A 20,647-nucleotide genomic window follows, 5' to 3' on the forward strand; every position below is an offset into this window, starting at 1 on the left:
CACAAAGCTGAAGGTTAGATTTGGAGAGCAAACTCAGTGTTCCTGCTCCTCAGATGTTTTGCTGAAGGTAATAAGGCAAACAATGAATGACTTCAATCCTCTGCAACACCTCTAGCCAAAAAGGACCTTAATAACCAAGAGTAATCCTGAAGTATGATTATATTAAGCACCCTCTGTATTCCTGGGCCTGTCTTCTTCCTTTAATCTTTCTGTGTGGGATAATTAAGATATTTTCAAGTTCTTTCAGGTATTGTAGTCTCACAAAGTGTGATAAGTCTTAAATGGTGACGTGGTATTAAGTCACTGCTACATTACCTATTGTATCAAAATAAAGAACAGTTAGTAATACAAAAAGGACCCAAATGGAAATGGGAGGATTCCCAAGCCTCTCTTTCAAGGACAGTCCCAGATTTTTTATAGTGGCATTACTGCATGTGGCATGAGGTTCAAATTGGAGCCTCAGTGTTGAATGTCCATAGGAAGAAATGCAGATTGGGGGGAAGGATATGATACATTCACTAATGACCTCAAAGCAGACTACACTTCTATCAGGAAGAATGAAAAAAATCCTGCCTCAGATGTTTGGAATGAGTGCTTGGGAAGGACTGCCATCACATAATTAGCACAAGTGCACTGACACTAGTAATAAACATTAAGTAATGGAAACACTGAAAAGATATAAACTATTTTAACAAGCTGGATAAATCAAAATTTTTATAACCATGCCATTCATAAATATGATGTTTCTTTTTAACATGGAAATGTGAATCTAATGCTAATTAAGCAAAAGCCAGTAAAAAGACCATACTGATTGCTGCCTATAGACAGTTAAAATTCATATTGGCCTTTGAGTCCAAACTGGTTATGTAAGAGCTTTCTGGGCTGGTGGTGACATGCCATTGCTGTATTTACATTGTAGACTCTGAAATCTCATGTGCCACCTACTGGAAAGATGTTTTGGGTTATTTTAAAGTGCACGCTCGGAACACAGATTATCAGAACTTGGCCAGCTCCTCTCTTGGTGAGTGTTTTACTGCATGGAGGCTCTAAACACAACTCCCTGTGAGATGATTGAAGGATTTCCATTGACTTCAGCAAGGTTCAGATTGGATCCCTAATGCTGAAGCAAAAAGCATGCGTGGCTCTTCCTTGTGACAGTTTAGAAAACAAATTACCTAACTTAAACAGTTTATTTTTGAAGGTGTTTTCTAGAATGTACAATAAAATTCATTACCATACATTCCTCTGTCCTTAGTAACCATCATATCCTTTCATTTTTGTTTATACTTGTTGACTGAATTAATAGTAATAAAACATCAACTTTCCTCACTTTAAAACAGAGAAAGTCATTAATGAATAAATTGGCTCCAGCACTTCAGTTTTAGGGTTTCTTTTTTTAATAGACCTTATACTGATACTATGTTGACAAGAATTATGGATTGGGTTGACCAGAACAAAACACTTTATTCTGCGTAAGAGATCCTCTTTTCTGTTCTCTATATTATTTGTTAGAAGGAGCAAAAGAGATCTATTCTATGCACAATTTATAAAAGGCTACATTTGTAAATGTGGAACAGTTCAAGTAAGAAGCAGATGTGAAACTTTGTATCAGCTAGAGTGGGCAAAACTTCACATTTCAGGTAGGCATTTGAGCTATAACATTTACTGACATCCTCTACACCTATAAAATAAAAAAATTATGCTATAACTTCTTAAACATATAGAAGCAATTTTTAACTAGTTTTCCTTTATGTGATTTGCGTAAAGTAAGAAAGCTATCATAGATATGGTGCTTCACTGTTGTGAGGAGCTCTACAGCAAAAGGTACTTTCATGAATCCTAGAAATTTGTAAAATTCTTTTTCACAAATTATTTTGTATAAATGGGTGCAAAATGCATTGCCACCTACTAGTTAAGAGAATCTCCTCAGAATTCCAAATTTATAACATTTGTCCCCAGATTACCTCCTGGACCTTCCTGATCTACTGGCTCTTTCTTGACATTGTGCAAGTATGCAGCTTTTATAGGTACTTCAAATGCTTTTCCTTCCTTGAAAATTCAATAGTGCAAAAAAATCTCTGGAGAGATACGCTCCCAGTCCTCTGTCTCCTCTCTTGGTTGCTAAATGTGCTTCCCGCGCAGAGGAGCCAGGGGGGCAGACACGGGAATTGTTGTTATCACACCTCTCATGATCCAACAGCTTGCCAGAGTTTGCAATAGAAAAAAAAAAGGAGGGAGTCGGCATGGGGCGCTAATTCCATTCAGCTGTGCAAGAGGTGGATGGAAATGAGCATCTGGGATGCAAAACTCTGAAGGGAGGCTGGAAGACAAGATTTCATCATCCTACCCTCCTAAGAGGTAGCAAAGGTAGCATGTAATGAGAAAAACAAAAATTAAACAAAATACCGTCTCTTACTGGCTGTTCATACCGAGGTGGCTTGATATATCCAGCTCTACAAAGGAAATCTCCAAGACTTTCAGGAGGCCAGTCTGGTTACCATCACGGAAGAATCAGGCCAGGGATTTTCACCTGCAGGATTTTCCATTTACAGTAAAAATTTTTTGTTGTTCTAATCAGGCAGGCATGAATATGTGAGATGAGAGCTACATTTTAGATGAAAACTCCAAGAAGGAAGGACACTACTCTGGTTTTCTTCACCGTGAAAATTTATTGGAAATATTCCTCCTGAAAAACAAACTCAGATGTTGACAGTTATGAAAGCTTTATTTGTCTAACGTTTCCATGCTAGGATACATTTTAGAAAAGCAACTCTTTGAAAAGCTTTGAAGAATTGCAGAAAGGCCAAGTGAACAAACAGAATGTTCTTTCATTTCCTCTCTTGAATACTGTTTATAAGTCATCTAAACCAGTTTGTCATTCCAAAGACTAAAGACTGAAGTCCCAAAATAAATGTCACTCACAACAACCATGCTTTGCATTGGAAAAAGAATGTCTTCATTGCCTGAAGGTTACAGGCATAAATAGTGGCAAGGTTTTGAATATTGGGTAACATGCATTTGTTGCTGAGCCTATTTAGTTCCTGGACAGCGATGTGAGGTGCAACAGTGACAAGAGGTACTGTTATGGCCAGTTTTGAGCAGTATGGACAAAGTCTAGTCTTCAGAGAAGTAATTTTAAAATAATCATTGCTGATTATCTCTGCTGACAGCAGCCTCGTTGTTTTGTAACCATATAACTTTAACTACATTTTAATTCAAAGTGCTAATCTGTTGTGATCATATAGATATATAGAGCATTAGATGAAAACTGAAATCCCACTGCACTTCAGGCTAGAAGATTGTTTTGCTTAAAATTCTGTGATTAAGCAAATACAGCTAATAATTACTTATTACCATGAAGGCATACTAAGTAACTTCTAAGCTTAGATAAAATGAGATAAATAATCCTTTAAAACCTAAGGCAGGGATTATCCTACTGCTGTTGAACTGCCACTATTAAAAGTCAAGATTAATCAAAGAAAAAATAAAAATAGTAACATCTGGTTAGATTTTTTTCTTTCTCTGAAGTTTCTTCTGTAAGGAGTTTCAGAATGTGAAGATTTTTTTCTGACTTGGATTGAAGAAAAGATTTTGAAATCTTGACATTTATGGCTGCAAAGAATTGCTGTTCTTGTTCTTCCCTGAAGTGTTTTGATATTAAATTTTACATAGAACCTGGGGAATGGGTGGAATGTACTGAATATTCATTCCCACCTCTCAACTTCATGTCAATAACATTTTTCACACTCTTCACCAAACAGACTGCGCATGTGTTTCTCTGTATTATATTTGTGAGTGACATGACTCAACTGCAACAACGAAATGTTCTCACTGTAAAAATGCCTAAAAACTATTAGGCACTTAGCCTTAGAATTTTGGAAACTTGACTCTCTGTGTGGATTTTGCCACCCTATTAGTTAAGGTTGTATTGTAGTCAGAGTAAGTTTTACTAAGCTTTAGTTCAGTAAAAATGTAATTCTAAAAGAGATTCTAGAGCATTCCACTGAGCTCACAATCAGCTCTTCCTGTTATGTTTTCTTTTTACATGTGAATTCAAGGTAATTAAAATTGCTGGAAAGGAAGTCTGGAATGGGCTGTAGTGTCTGTGTAGTCAGATGATACTTGGTTCTTGGTCTTAATTTCATTTAGACTGATTCATTCCTTTATTGCATGAAACAGTTTGGGACTTAAAAGAGAATTAGATGACTGAAACTAACTTCTGGTAAGAAGGAAATACTCTCCATAGCCGAGAGTAAAAACCAACACATCAAGATAGATCCTTTGAGACAGAGACAGATTTGTTTAAAACTGTGTCTGGGGTGATAATGTGAAAACATTTGCTGGATTATAGGAGATCCCACATGTGCAAATAAGAACTTCTCAGAACTGTACACATGCATCATAATATTGGACGGATTAATTTTAACAAAATAAGCTCTATACACTTTGATCAATTACATTGTGGTTCATGGGTTAAAAGTGAAGCCCTGATACTGAGTGTGTGGTAAATCTGTGAATTTGTTGTGCAGGATGGGCCATTTCTGTCTCTTGGCAGGGAAAGGATTACACAGTATTACAGTTATTAAAATTCTAATTTGGGGCCAGGTTTTGCCCTCAGGAACTTCCTTAATTTCAGCAGGGAGTTGTGCATGTTTATCTGATTGAAGAATTTGGACACTATCATTCTTGGTGAAGGCAACTTTTTTCTTTAGCAAGAATGTGCACTAGTCAAATCTAAAATCTGAACTAGCAGGGATAAGTTTCCTACCAGGAGACAAATGTCAGTAACTGTTCTGTTTTGATAACGTAAAGTGATTTCCTTGTAAAGGGAGTGGGAGATGGAGCAGAAGGAAGGAAAGAGGGATCTTCTTCCAGATACCTTGTAGGCTTGTTTTTAAATTATGACTTTGGATCTAACAACAGGTTTGGCAAGTGTTTGCCTAGGAAATCCTGACATGGTGCCAGATTTTCTTAGCTGGTTTGTAGTAGTGTGCATTTTTTAAATACACTGTAATCAGTTCAGACCACATAATTAGAAACACAAAGCAGTTTACTGAAACATAGTGATATATTAAGAGTTCAGTTAATTACACATAAAGAAACAAGTCAGACTTCAAAACCTTTACTCAGTTTCTGTTTTATTTGCAACTGGGGACTGCTGATGGGACTTTGCCTATTTAACATTGAGTAGGAGTTTCAGAATTTTAACCTGAGGGTAAAATTTTCAAAAGCATTTAAGTGACTTGCTCACTGAAAATCAATAGGACTTTCACTCCTTAGGGCAACACTTTACAAAGTATGTAGATACCAAAGTCCAGTTGACTTCAGTGTCTATGTGTAGTTAAAAAAAAAAAATCCATCTTTCCTGCCCTAAATTTCCTTAAAATAGAAGTGTAACATTTCAGTGTCATCTAAGAGTTTCTGAAAATGTTATCACAAATGGACAGGCTGTTATTCTTTTTTTTTTTTTTCATTTGTAAAATGTTTTGTTACTCTTTCTTCTTCAACGCATGCAGAAATCATAAAATACATTTTGGATGATAAGCCACATTGTCTTCAAACTTGTCTTAAAATCTTACTGCAAATGTTCAAGAAGAGTTCTTCACTCTACTGTAAATTTTCCTAGAACTTAAAAAAACAAAAAAAGATATTTCTCCCTTTTCAGTCTATTTAATGTCTTTTTTGATAAAAGTGATAAATTACCTCCTTTGAAGCCACAGTTTGACCTAAATTATTCCGTCTGTGTTATGTATAAGAGCAAGCAGAAAAAAATAAAACTGTAATATGGCATCTACGGGAGATGAAGAAGACCGAAATCAGAACTAATTAGTCATTCTTATTAATGAGAATATATGTTATGTTTTCCATTGAATCTCTCAAGTGTAATTTGCTAAAAAATGAAAAAGTGTCAGTACATAAAAACCTCAGTATTCAAAAAATCTTTGGTTTTAGAATTTGCAGCATGGGAGGGTATCTTGGTTCTTGGACAAGTTTTCTGTATGAGCTTTAAAACTATGCTAACTTGTTGCACAACAGCTTACAAGTTCTCAACAGTTGCGTTTATTACCATTTTACCTCACTTTCAGACAAGTTCTCTTATCAAGCTCCAAATCACGTTTTATGCACCTTTGAAGTACATTACTAATATACTTATTGCTTAACAGAAAATAGCCTGACAGTCATTTCTGTTTTAAGGTGCAAAGTAATAAATGTCAATTTATTTTTTGCAGTCATTTATCTGAGCCTGTGCTTACTCTCAAAGTATCTGGCTTTGGAACAAGATAGAAGTGCAGTGCTCTAATGGTCTTCTTCTTGGAACTAACAATAAAAATACAAACCCAAATTTTGAACCTTTCTTTCCATGATGCCTTCATTCTACTTGTGGCCTTTTTCTGTCATTATTAAAACAGAGCAGGCCTATGTTTTATGAAAACTTGAGAATTCCTTCTTTTTTTTGTGCATGTTCAGTGATCATGTGGTTCGCAAGGCTCTCTGGAAGTCATTTGTACTTGTCAGTGCATACTCTTCTGTTCCCTGTGGCTGTTTTGTGCTGCTAGACAGGTGTGTGCACTCTGCACAAAACTTTGCCCTTTGGACATCATTAGAGTGTCTAAGAAACATGGAGAATGGGATCCTGACAGACTTATAAATGACCACAAAGAAGGGAATTCTCTTTTGGGATCTTTACGGAACGTGTGCCTTATATTATTCCACATACATTGAGAGAGTGTGGTTTTTCCATCACAGAAAATGGAAAATGCAAGATTTAAGGTGCAGATAACTCTGGATACCATTCTCTCTGAAGAGTGATGGATGGCTTTACCACTGTGTTTAAGGTTCACTCAGAAGCAAGGCTGTTAAGATAGGAGGAGCAGTTAAGTTGAAAAAAGCATGCAGTTATATGTAGCACTTTATTCCTGGGTACATGTACAAACATTTAAATTAATCTAGTTAATGGGTTTCTGCCCTGTGCCTTCTCCACAGTCACTTTTCAAGCATCTGACTAAACAAGGGCCTTTACACCATGCCAAGAAGCAGAACAAAGCTCTCGTGTATCCTTGGGAGTAGTGAAATCCAGACTCCTGGACCCTTCATACTGAGCATTCAACCTCTCCAGACACTCAGGTATAGTCAGTATGCCCTGGCTGATCTTAAGCATCATAATGGAAGATAAAGGAGAGAGAATTTATTGCCTAGGACTCAAAGCACATAGAGTTTTATAGATCAATAAGAACATCCTGAGTTATGCCCGGAGGCAAAAAGGAAGCCAGTACAGACTTCAAAGACCTTGTGTAATGTATTCCTTATGGCCAATATTACAGATTAAGCAGAGCAATGTTCTACACAAGACATCGAATTTGACTAGAATGAGAACAGACTATACATTGTATAAGTCTATTTTGGAGGCTACAAGGATTAGAGCCTTCACCTTTGAGAACTTATCACAACATCTAACTAATGATAGCAAAATATATTTTAAGTCTGGGAACTCATTCTGAGCTAAGCAAGAAACACCTTTTGATTCTGAAGTTCACTGAGAAAGAATAACCAAATTTTTCTGATCAGAATTCCTTCAAGCAACTTCCAATCTCTCTCAGGGAGACTCAGAAAAAGTGAAAGACTGCAATCTCTAGGTTTGATAAAGAAAGTATAAATCAAATTAACTGACAAACTCCTCAGAAGCCTGCTTACCTGTCAAAGCAGGGAGGCTGACAGTACTGACCAAGAAACTGAAATCACAATATTTTCATATAATATTTGTAACAAGTGGAAAATAAAAGTAAAAATAAAATAATGTCTACTCTGTGTCTAGTGCTCAGAAAAAAACAAATGAGGTAATCTGTATTATCTTTCCTACGGCAAATTCAGGGCCAACCTTTTCCTTTACAAAGGCTGTAAGGAGCTTTTCTTGAGGTCTTCCTTCTCCAAGTGACAAGACCAAGAGATGTACGTGACAAACTTAATGGTTTCGTGTAGACTAAATTTGAAAGGATGATTATTAACTTTCATTGAAACCTGAAAAGGTTGAGGCCTAGCAAGCTCCTTGTAGACCCAGCCCTATAACGACTCCAAAGTCCCATTCATTTTCCCTGTGAGAAGATTATATGCCTTATTTCAAAGAAAACAGCTCACAAGGAAACTTCTGACTTTCTTAAGTCTTGTCTAATGTGGGGAAATCTCTCTACTAGGAAGAGGTCTCCTGACTGGTATACACAGGTACTGTGGATAACTGAAAAATTGGTTCCATGCTTTTAATTACAGTGGCTCAGTTCAGCACAGAGACTATCCTGCAGGGAAGGTGAGATGTGTAAAGATCTGTATGATCTGTGAATATGAGAAAAAATGAAGTAGGACTTGAACATCAACAAGGTTCACTGCTGTTGAAAAAAAAAAAGCTCAAATATTAATGACCTGTAATGTACATATCTTTTTTGATCATTTGCTTAAGAATTTTTTTTTTTTTTTTTAAGGGACGGTAAAATGCCTGTCTTTGCTTCTGTGGTTAGATTAGATGTTCCATGAGAGTGGAACTTGGAGTTTTGTAAGGGGCTAGCAGTGATCCCACTCCTCCATACATTACTCCTCTGAAAGATCTCACTCTGCCTTGCAACATTCTTGTTATTCCAGAACTGGGTTGGGCTAGTCATAATAGATGCAGGCAATCAACTCAACTTCCCCACACACAGCTCTGCCAGTAAAACTCACTTCACCTTGCAACACTCCTGTTTTTCCTGCGTCTTTTAAGCAAAAGCTATCAGTGTGGCACTCACTGTGGATCTGTCCTTACTCCTGCTGAAATCCAGGATAACTTTCTTAGTGATCCAAGAGGAAAGTGTTGCTGATATAGACAAATGTCTGCTTGTGACTAGGGTGAAACAAAGTTGTCTTCCCTGAATGAATGAGATTTTGATCCTGGCAGTAGATGTAACTAACCTGTGTTCCAGTTCTGATTTTATTACAGCAATAAAATCCAGTGTGACTTTAGATATCAACTCAGTTACAGAGAATGTGAGATTAGAGTCTAACCTTTACATAGTATGGCCTTCTGCAAGGCTGTAATTTTTCTCAGGAAGAAGGTTAGTTTCTAGTTAGAACACTAGAGTCTTCAGTGTTGATCGCTGTTTTATTTATATTGAAAATCTATAGAGCATTCACCATGATGCAGACAAGCATTGGCCTAGTGGTAAATCCCAGTTTACACTGGTGTGTGTATCTGGGCCATGTAATTTTATGTAAAATCAAGTAAGTGTGTGACACAATAAAATAGTATGTCAAAGTAAGGATTATTTTCCTGAAATTTTGAAAAAAGATTTGCATGTGTTCTCTTTGTTTCCTTTATCACATGAAATAATACATTAAAATATAAGAATGCTCTAGGCAATGTACAAAACTAAAAAAGACTACTTTGGTGAATGAACATGGTGAGAGGCTACGAATATGGATATGTTTGTACTAAGGAGCCTAGAGGAGATACTTTTTATGTGTGGTGATACAGAAATACATACTTATAACTCTGCACACCAGGGAGAGAATATTCCCCTAAACCAAGTACTTTCTCTTGCAGTACTCCCTGTTGATCAAAGCTGCATAATTTAAAGCATCTAGAGGCAGATTTAAATTATTCACAATATTTTTTTAAATTATCTTGGCATATTGCAGACAGTATTTGTGTAACTAGCAGTCTTCTGTAAGTTCTATAAATTTTTGCATCCTTATAGATGCATCCTATCAGCTCAGTTTGAGAAGAGGGTACCTAACTTTGCATAGAAGGGGCAGGAGAGACTCGTTCTGACGCTGTGTTAGTCACATCACGCGAAAGTGCCAGGCACGCAGGACCATAGGGAATGGCAGGGTAGAGCCGGCAGTCTCTAGGTCTCAGCCCGAATGCTGCTGCGTGCTGGTGCCTAAGAGTTTTCTGATACCCTCTAAAGCCCCAAATAGGAATCCTGCAATTAGTGCATCTAACTCCTCCTTTACTGCAGGCTTCTCTCCTATTGGTGAAAGGTCTTCGCAGCTCATGTAGGGACCCCACCCCTTTTGTGGGTTTTCATTCTGAAGCTATCCACAACTTTACACCTGAATGAATGCCAAACCTCTCTGAATATATAAAGGAAAGCTTCAAGAGCAATTTCAGTTACACAGAAGAAGCAGAAGGAAAAGATTTCATCCAGCTCTGTCAGACAGAGACTGAACCAGCCATGCTTCTCCCTGCCATTCACTTCTATGGCTTTCTCCTGGCTTGCATCTTCACGAGAAGCTCCTTGGCTTTCAAGAACGATGCCACAGAGATACTTTATTCCCACGTTGTTAAACCCGCTGCGGCGAGCCCAAGCAGCAACAGTACATTGAATCAAGCTAGGAACGGAGGCAGGCACTACACCAGCACTGGATCCGACCGTAACAGTGAGTATCCCACCGGCGGCACTTCCACCGCAGCCCTGGGCGGCAGCCCCGCCTGGCCCGGCCCCGGGAGCGGGAGCGGAGCCCCTCGGAGCTGCGCATCCCGTGGCAGCGCCCCGGCCCCCCCACCCCCCTGCCCGAGCGCGGCGCTCCAGAGAACCGGCGCCTGGGGGAAGCCGGGCCACGGGGAGATGCTGCTGGTTCCCGGCCGGGATCTGCCTCGCCGGGCGGCCCCCGAGCCAGCCGCCCTCCCACCCCCGTGCTGGGAAGTCCTGTAGGACCGGCTCTCTCGGGCAGGTTACTTCCTGAGGGAGGTTCATCCAGGAATGCAGGGTTTATGGGTTATCCGGCAGGGAAGCGAGATAAAGGAAAAGGAGAGAGGCATTTCCAGAGCGCTCTCTTTTTTAACTCACCTCCAACTGCGGGCAGGGGAGGTGTCTGGGCTACTTTTCAAGTGCAATAAAAAGCTCTGAATTTTGTTCCCGCTGTTTAGTTTTACTTCCTGCTTTAGCACTTACCCGCTTAACACCTCCAGCAAAAGTAAACAAATCAGCTCGTAATTTACCTATGATCTCTGCTCTAACTTGCCTTTTTTATATCCAGTCTTTCCCTTCTGAGTTTTATGTATATATGTCAGATACGTGCAGATCTGGAAACCTGCTGACTTTATCTGTTCCCTCCTTCCCCCTTCTTAAAATGAAAGAAATCCAAATAGAGAAACACATGCACATCAACCCACAGCAACTTGATAAAAATAGAGTCATCCCTAGAAAGTGAAGGTAACAAGTGACACCAGTACCTTTCAGCTAAGCCAGGTGTGTCAGCTTCTATGAATGCTAAGGGTTTAAATGCACAGGAAACATCTCATCATTATGAGATTACTGGAACAGCCCAGTAGGTATTCATTGTCACTGAGCTGTCACTGGTGAAAAGCTGAGCCAGGGAAGACAGAAAAACAGAAGGAAAGACAAACTTAGAGCTGTGACCAGCTGCTTCCAGGTACATTCCTGAGTGCAGCTGCCAGAAGGCAGGTTTCAATCTTTTCTGCAAAGCAGGCATTAGAGCAGCCCTGTCAATAGTCCCTAGGATCAGCCTGCAGATTTACAGTCCCTCTGCCTGCCCACCCTGAGACACAGAGGACAGGGTGAAGCAATCTTAACGCAGTGCCTCAGTTCAGAACTTGCTTCCAAAAATCCAAGTAGAAACAGAAGCAGCCTGTAGCTGTGATATGTAGATGCACCTTCAAAGCCTTTTATGATTCACTCTGAAATGTTTCTAGTAATTACTTCTATTTTAAAAGCGTTAGTTAATTGCATTGTGTGTAGAATCTGTGCCGTAATTGTCCTTCGGAAAGAGGGAGAGCACAGCCAGTAAAGATTGCTTATTAAAATTAAGCACACTGTGGGCGTTTATTTCAAAGTGTAATTACTGAAATAAACAGTTGTGTTTATTGCAGGGTGCAGAGCTGCACATATAGACGGGTACAAACATGCCTGTATGAGAAGCTCTGCATGTTGAGTCTGTCAGCTGCCTGAGAGAATTTGCAGGATCCTCTATGTTACATATAATATACACACTACTACAGTTACAAAGATGGTGTTCTCTTGAGGGCAAAACGACCCCTCTGAAATTGTTACTGCTAATCATTCATAGACAGAACCCCATTCTGTGGTAACTTCAGCTGTTACCACTTCTGCAGTGTCTGCTTGGAGCTGCAGAGTTCATGGGAGACTCAGTCCACTGTAACCATGGAATGAGAAGAAACACACTATTTGAAATTCATTTAAAAACACTTCAGCTGTTTCCAAAGCACTGTTTTCCCCCTTGCTAATGATCCAACATGATTGTTATAAATATCACAGAGCAGATTCCCTAGACTAAGAACAAGCAGGAAACATTTCTTCCCTTGGGGCATTTTTTCCTCTTCTAAAAGGTATGTCCCTGAGAAGAAGGATAGAGAATAAAATTGCCTCTTCTACCACAACTGCTGAAGTGCATGTCATTAGGATTTTTTTATGCTGTGGTATTATCCAGAGATACCATCAGCACTTGAGGCCCTTGTGATGGGGGACACAACAGTAAAGAGATGCCCTGTAAAGATTACAGCCTACTTTAACTTCTGCAAAACATACCTGATTAATGTGAAAATGACTGGTTAAGGAAATCACTCCATTCTGAATATCAATGTTTCTTGTTCTGTGCATTCTGCAGATCGCGTTCAAGTTGGTTGTCGAGAACTGAGATCTACCAAGTACATCTCAGATGGCCAGTGCACCAGCATTAATCCCCTGAAGGAACTGGTGTGTGCTGGTGAATGCCTCCCTTTGCCACTGCTCCCCAACTGGATTGGAGGAGGTTACGGAACCAAGTACTGGAGCAGGCGGAGCTCGCAAGAGTGGAGGTGTGTCAATGACAAAACTCGCACTCAGAGGATCCAGCTTCAGTGCCAGGATGGAAGTATAAGAACCTACAAAATAACTGTGGTCACGGCCTGCAAGTGCAAGCGATACACCAGGCAGCACAATGAGTCCAGCCACAACTTCGAGGGAACCTCTCAAGCAAAACCCATCCAGCACCACAAAGAAAGGAAAAGAGCCAGTAAATCCAGCAAGCATAGTACAAGTTAGAAGTCAGACATTCTCTGCTCTCTCATCTCTCTCTCCTTGTGCCAAAATTGAACTCACCTGTAACCATTTGCTTTACCATTCTGACTGCTTAAAGACAAGTCTGCCATTGCTGTGTTCTCAGTTGACACTCCATGCTTACTGCTTTGACCAAAATCAAAAGGGGCATTCTCAGCATATGGACCTTCTGGATGATTTTCCAAATGCTCAAGATGGGGAATAATACAAGCCTTCCAAAACCACACTATAAACTTTTACATTTTCTCCAGCCATGGAAGAAAAGAAAATTTGCCAAGAGTATTCACTGAAGTCAATTTTGTAAAATGATGCTTTCTTGTGTGTTTTCCTGAGAACAGTTATCACATCTATTGCCTTTTATATCATGTTTTATGATCTTCTGACAACAGCTTAAAAATACACCACCTTGTATCTGCTTTCAGATTAATTCTAAAAAAAAGTGCTTTGCATGCTCACCTTTCTCTTATCTCAGTATACCAAAAATTAAAATATGCATGGCAGCAATCAAAAAGTAAAGCTGAACAAAGTATTTATTTGTTGTTGTAATTATTTAATGAGCTTTTATGTGTGTTATATCCCTTCAAAATTTCCTTATGTTTATAGCTTTTCATATGTATCAAAGTATTTTCCTATGATTTGGGGCTGGATTAGAACATACATTTTGTAGATAATGTAAAATAGACATTTTAGCATTCTTGGTATATATATTTTAATTTTGAACATTCATAGACTTAGGTGTTATTTTGACATAGCAACATAAAAACTGTATTTTTCGTTCTTCACCCTGTATTATTTTTGTTTAAAAAGTGTGCAATCAAAAGACAAATATGACTTCCTTTCAAATTCATTGGTTTCTTTTTTTTTTTTTACAAAAAATAAACACTGCTAAAAAACTGTATTGTCTGGCTCTCTATGAAAATGCACACATTTTAACCAGTCACAATACTTAAAAAAAGGGAGATTATTTGGTTTTAAAAAGTCTATCCATGAAATTTAACATTGAAACAATCTTTCTGGATATAAAAATCTTATATGACCGTTTAACAGATGGTGCTTATTGGTCCAAGCCAGGTTCTTATTTAACAATTCTCAAGCTCTACATTTCAGAAGAAGTGTATGTTTGAGAAGTTTTACAAGCTAGTGAGACATCACCATTTTTTTTCTTTTCATTAGTGATGATCAAGTCAGAATAATGGTATAAATTACATATGGTTTCATTTTTTCCACAGAACCAACAGAGTCCGGCACATTTATCCACAAATTCTTATAGAATGTATCAGAAAATTAGTAATTAATCTACCTTTCAACACATAGTGCCATGAATCACCTGTTCTTAATCTTTCAAGCTATATTTAAACACCGGGCAAGATTCCACCATGGGATTCTGCTGTTCTTAAATCATTAACTTTTACAATCCATTTGAACCCAAAGTAAAAATTACAGAAGAGGAGAGTGCCTGATAAGGTCTCACACAAGCTCTCTTTGACTTTTTTTTTATCTCATCCTATTTTGCATTTTAATTCCAAAAGATTCATCATGAAGTTCTTGGCAGAGATCTTGGTCATTAAGAACTGTTTGAAAATCACTGCTGCTGCCTGACTTGACTTACTGAATCCTAAATTTTATCGACAAAATGCAATGATTTTTCCTCAAAGTTACTTGCAAGAATTCACTTTAAAATTTGCCATATGTAAAAGAGATATATACTTTTAAATTAAATTTTAAGTGATCCACATGATAGCACAGTTAAAAAACCCCATTGCATTAATGACCTAGTTGTTTCAAATTCAGTTTTGTGACTGTGAAAATATTAAAATGATGAGACCAGAGACCATTTATACTTAAATTCTCTGATCTTAAAGGTGCTTCTTTTAAGCATAAAAGGAGAGATGATAAATAAAGGAGTTAGCAGGGAGAGAACTGAAATTACATTGCTTCTAGGCATATCAGTCCAGCAGACTCACAGATTTATTATTTTTTTATTTTAACAGACATTATAGTCTCGTTCAATCATTTCATGACAGAAGAATTTTTCCCAAATGCCAAACATCTATCTATTCTTAAATTGTTATCCAGCTACTTATTCAAGATGATAAAGCACAAAAGATTGAGATAACGGACCAAAATTTAACCAATTTCAAGGCCAATAGTCACTAAAAATCAGTAAAGCTGCCCTACCTGTTCTGTGCTTAACTTCCAGAAATAAGAATGGTGAAAAAAACTGCATATCTTGCTCATAACTCTTCTGCAGTCAGTGAAGTTGGACTGTAGGAACAAAATATACATTTGACAGGAGTTTGCATTTAGAAATAGAGATTATAACTTCTATATTGCCTTTTTACACAGAACTACTCAAAGGCGAATAATCTGACACACTTCTGCTAAAATGACTTTGTGAAATTTTGCTGGACATGCTGTAGAAAGACCACAGGGCCCATCTCTACGTCCGGCATATTTGGGGGAACATGAGGGAAGCCAGCAGGAGCTGTGTCCATCAGCAGCAACTTAACTTTGATGTGCTGCCTGAGTTAGCTAAGATCTCTTCTTTGGCCATGAGGGGCCTTTTGTGGGAGAGATCTGCAGGGAAGCAGCACTAGAAATCTGTTCATATAGAATTTTCTGAAGGAATAATGTTACTCTGTGATGCAGCTTGTAGCTCTGAATGCTTCAATGTGGCCTAAACAATCTGCTTTCTGTTTCATCCTGTTACATGTGAACTCACAGGGGTCTATCCAAGGATCAAGACAAAAGACATTATACAAGTACATCTAATTAGTTTCTTTTGGAAAATCTTCAACATGTAAAGTTGCAGTGGGCAGGATATGGGCCATTGCTCTTGTGGAGGACAGTGACTCAGTGGAGAGGGGACAGTGACTCTTCTGGAGGACACTAAAGTTTCTCAAAGACTCAGTGAAATAGTACTGCTTAAACTGAAATAATTTTAAATATAATACATTTTAAGTTTGCTTCAGAGTTAAAAAGGAAAGACAAACATGCTAAAATTTTCACCTAAAGTATTGAGTCAAATAGATACAAGAAGTATGTAAAGGTTTTGAAAAAGTACAATGTAGAGACAGATTAGATAATTTTTTTCATAAATTAGACTATAAATAGTCTAGATTTATTACTTCAAAAATATATAGAAGTTGACTCTCTCAGTGATGTTAAATCATATAGGCAGATCAGAATTCTGAGGACTTCTTATAAAGCATTTCAAACATCTAAAAAAGAAACTAATAATTTTATAATTTCTCATACTTGCTTCTTTAGAAAACTAAAAGTGAATAAATTAGAAATAATCTGTTAATCTGCCATCACTATTTCATTACTTTTGAGTTGATGAAATCTGCTCCCAGCTAAGGGGTAAATTGTTTTATAATGAGTGGAAATCAATTTTCCTCAGACATCACTAGAAACAGACTTAGCCAGATGCTTATTGTTTTGATAGCATGGAGGCACTCAGAGGCACACTTCATAGAGGCAGTAGTAGATAGTATGTGTCATTAAGACATTTATCAACTGTGGAAGTCGTAAGGGCCTGACATTTGCAATCTAGACTAGAAAGGCCCTTGAGAAGTTTATTTATTCAGTTATTTAATAATAGTAACAAATCTATTGCTGTCTCCAGCAGCCTTGGAATCAAAACCACCCAATCCAAGCTCAGTTATTTGTTTGGAAATAAAGCAGACATTTGAATAACACCCTTCAAAATACCTAACAGATTTCTGCTAGTAAATCACTTTAGTCCTTCTAACCTTGACCTTTATATCCTTCCTGAAGAAGTACACCATTAATCAAGAAAGGACTGTTCAATACATTCCACTGTGAGAGTCCTGTTGCTACAGTATTAACCTGGAGGTGTTCAGTTGAAAATTATAAGGAATCCTTAGAGTTGGAAGGTATCCTATTCTCATGATGCATTTCCTTTCCCGTAGGCAAAGGGCTTTGATTTTAAGTTCATTGACATACATATAAACATCGCTCCAGGCTAAACCTGAAAATTCTCTAGAGATTTATGAGTTAAGCAGACATTCTGTCATTGGATTTGTTAATTTTGCCTGAACGTCGCCCCCACAACAAAAAGCCTGCCCATGCATCTTTTTGAAAGACATCCAGCCTTTCAGCTCACTCCTTCTATGAGTTATGTGGGCTGACACACTAGAAAAGTGTGATTTACATGAGATATTGCCTACCACTGAGTTAATAATCAAAAATCTACCTTACTCAGTACTTCCATGACAAGAAAATACTCTTCATTTTTAATTAATGCTTATGGAACAACATGCTCTGAAAATAAGTTGTCTCTACTAATTGCTGAGAGAATTCTCTAGAAACACTGGGCTGTAACTCCATTTTGGGAGTTTGCATTTTCTTACCTCCCTTTGGCTTGATATGATGGTGAAAGAGGTAATGTTATATTACCTAAAGTTCAGGCCTTCTTAATCCTTCATTACTACCACAAATTAATAGAAATGAAATAGAAATGAAAATCTGGACAACTTCTTTAATAGGGATGTTTATGAAATATGGTACTTCTTGAATGTAATGGAAAATAAAATTTAAAGAAAGAAGTCAGCTATCAGAAAAGAAGCCTAAATCAAAATCCCCTGAAAGAATAATACAGTTCTGTTTACTAACCTGCAATGATAACTCCTGTCAAAGAGTGATTTTTACTACCATCCGCTTAAGTAAAAAATACTAAACCACTCAAAAATGTTTTGAACACTTTGTCTATTTCTTGTCCCCTGCTCTATTCTAGTGGTAGTACACTAGTGTATAATTGTCTCATTGTTTAAACCCATAGCAGTTCTGAACTATATTACTACAGCACACTTGCTTTTGATACATAAACATTTTAAATCTCTTTTTAGACTGTCTGGATGCATTATTTTTTGATTTTGAGTGCTGGGAGGAAAAGCAGTGCTCTGACTTGGCTTAGGAGTTCCACATTTGATTTGTTTTGTTAGCCCCGGTGAGAAGTGACTTAGTGAGGAAGTTGTAAAGCAACTTAGTAAAAGCATAAACCATTCTGTGAAGTCTGATGTTTGGTTGGCTAAAGAAGAGCTATCCAGGCACAGTTAAAGCTCTTTTATATGAAACAGTGGAGACTTGAGAGAGAGGGCCTAAGGAGAAAAGTACTAGCCCTACCACAAGAACAGCCACTGAGAAATGGAGTGACTATGGAAAGATTTAAAACACTCCGTAGCACAAAGACTTTGTTTTAATTGTAGCTGAAGCAAGTTTAAACATCTGTTGCTTGTTAGATTATTCTTTTACTTATTTGCTTATTTATTTATTCATTTACTTTGGGATGGGTTGGAGAAAGCCATTTTAGATTCCCTATGGCCATTAAGCTGGGATGGAGAACAGAGGTCTGAGTGTTTCTAAAACGTAAGGCTGCAAAAATTTTGGTTTTAGCAAGGAACACTTGCTTTTGGTGTTTGTTTCTTTCCTTCATCTAAAAAGCCTGCTGAAACTTTTGCTTTTGTGCATCTTTATTGCAATTTTTAGGACAGTAGCCAGAACGGCTTATAGCACCTGGGAACTAGTTGTATCACTGCACTGCATCTTTTTTTTCAGATATTGAAATGTCTGAACCTGGGTATGTCTAGAAGAGAACAAAATGGCATGTGGAGGATGGCATGTGCTGTGCATCCTTCATTTTCTTCTGATCCTCACAACTTTTCATGAGACTTCAAAAGACTTGCTCCATCTGCAGATTGCCAAGCCCAATAGCCCATGAACATTGCTGATGTAGCAGACTGTCAAGTCTAAATACACGTGGCAAAAAACCATTTCTGACTGTCTCTGTGTCTTCACTTCCCATGCAAAGGGAAGAATGCACAGCACAGTGTGTCTGTACCATTCCACACTGAACCAGGGAAGTCAGGGAGACTTAAGAATCTACCATCTTTACAGAAATGCATGTTTCACTGCACTGTTCACATCTTCTGGTGGGTGACCACAGCCTCCTACTTCTACGGAGAATGAATACTGCCTAAGCTGACCAGATTCATGTACAGGTTTCTTAGAAAGCTATCAATCTGTCACACACCTGGACTTCCTTGTTGAAGAATTTGGCTCAAAATCCTGCTTACCACCTTCATAAAATATATCACATACCATATATATGTATAAAATTGCAGTAATCTGATTTTGTGAACAATGCCATCAAAAACACCTTAGTGAGTTATCCATAAAACCTCTTCTAGGTTTTCTGCAACTACTGTCCCCACGTTTTCTTTTGATCTTTTTGTAATCAGTTATGAATCTTGACATCTCTCCCAGAAGAAAATATTTGCAACCTCTTTTGCCAAGAATAAAGTAAATACTAAGGATTTCCATTTTTATTTGCTTAATTAAAATACTTCTTGGCATATGTCTTCCATAAAAACCTGCATTAGACAGACCATTCACGCCACTGTCTGAATCTTAAGAACATAGCACTTTGTGGTAGGTAGCCTTTATCTACTCAAATAATGCAGTCCCTTGCAAATCTGTTTGTTTCTGCCCTTCCCTTTGAAACTTCTGGCTCTAGCAAAATCGAATCCCCTTTCCCATGGTGTCACAATGACCAGGCTTGTTTCTTTCCAGTATTTAGGTTACTTGTCCCACAGTTTGTTTCCAACACACACACACACACACACACCCACCCCCCGAAGGATGCATTCTTAAATCCATTTTCTGAAGTGTTCAGTACTGAAGAAAACAACGTATGAAAAACACAAGTGTATTGGCACAGGTAAGTGCCAGGAAGACTTTTTAAAGTAAAATGAGTTGGACTGCATTACTCAGAAAAACAGGAGCAGGATAAAGAGCATTTTTCATTAAGTAGTTGGTTTGCATCCAGCTAGGTTAGTATGTTGGAAAATGGTTAACCTTTGATGGTTGCTCAGTGGTGTACGTTAAACAAACTGAGTCTCTGTATAATTGCTGGATGACAGGTAGCCACATTGCTGCACTTGGGAAAAATCTGTAACCTTGATCTTTCTAAAAACTGTACAGGATCAAAGGATTGACCCTTTCCAATCTGACATTTTCATGCTAGAACTGCACAAGTCAGCAAAGGATGAGGCAAAAGATTAGGACAAGACTACTGTTTTTAGGGACTATCATCATGCATGTTTTGCTCACTATAAAGCAACTGTTTGGAAAGAGAAAAAGGATTCACAAACCTTTCCACAAGGCTCTTTTAAGGCACTTCCCTTACCAACTACCAAAAGAGTTAGAAAGTATCACTAAAAAATCAAAAGTAGAGAAGAAAAAGAACTACTTGCAACTGACTTCATCTATATTCCTTAGACATAGGGCTAATGAATAACATTCCTGGTATTCTTACAGCAAGGTTTTAATGGTTTAAAACATGACAAGAGATGCAGAAACAATGCTTTCAGTGTAGCAATAAATAGTAAAGCTTGTACACCTATGCATACCAAACCTGCAAATTTTCTTTGGTGTTATTTAATTCTCTCCATCACTTGAAGTTTGGTGAATTGTTTCATATTCCTTCACACACATTCCATGGAAATAACACAGCAGATTGTAAAGAATAAAACACAGTGTGATAATATACACATACCAAAATTAAAACAAAGACTTAGAGC

At 37.9% G+C, this 20,647-nt stretch overlaps 2 protein-coding genes across 3 annotated transcripts in view; one reads left to right on the forward strand and one right to left on the reverse strand.

Moving 5' to 3' along the window:
* Positions 1-12,618, reverse strand: part of LRRC72 (leucine rich repeat containing 72) — a 51,062-nt gene extending 38,444 nt beyond the window's left edge. For both annotated transcript variants that reach the window (XM_042043922.1, XM_042043919.1), the window contains exon 1: positions 12,534-12,618. The gene's annotated coding sequence lies outside the window, so the exon portion shown is untranslated. The remainder of the gene's footprint in view (positions 1-12,533) is intronic.
* Positions 9,943-13,941, forward strand: SOSTDC1 (sclerostin domain containing 1). Its single transcript, XM_042043923.1, has 2 exons — positions 9,943-10,404; positions 12,613-13,941. Exons 1-2 carry the CDS (start codon positions 10,086-10,088, stop codon positions 13,026-13,028), a joined length of 735 nt encoding a protein of 244 aa, XP_041899857.1. The 5' UTR covers positions 9,943-10,085; the 3' UTR covers positions 13,029-13,941.
* Positions 13,942-20,647: the final 6,706 nt, after the last annotated feature.

This window comes from Corvus kubaryi, unplaced genomic scaffold (genome assembly GCF_017639235.1).
Source record: "Corvus kubaryi isolate FWS band 111438036 unplaced genomic scaffold, C.kubaryi_AGA036_p1.0 37398, whole genome shotgun sequence".
NCBI classification, from domain to species: Eukaryota; Metazoa; Chordata; class Aves; order Passeriformes; family Corvidae; genus Corvus; species Corvus kubaryi.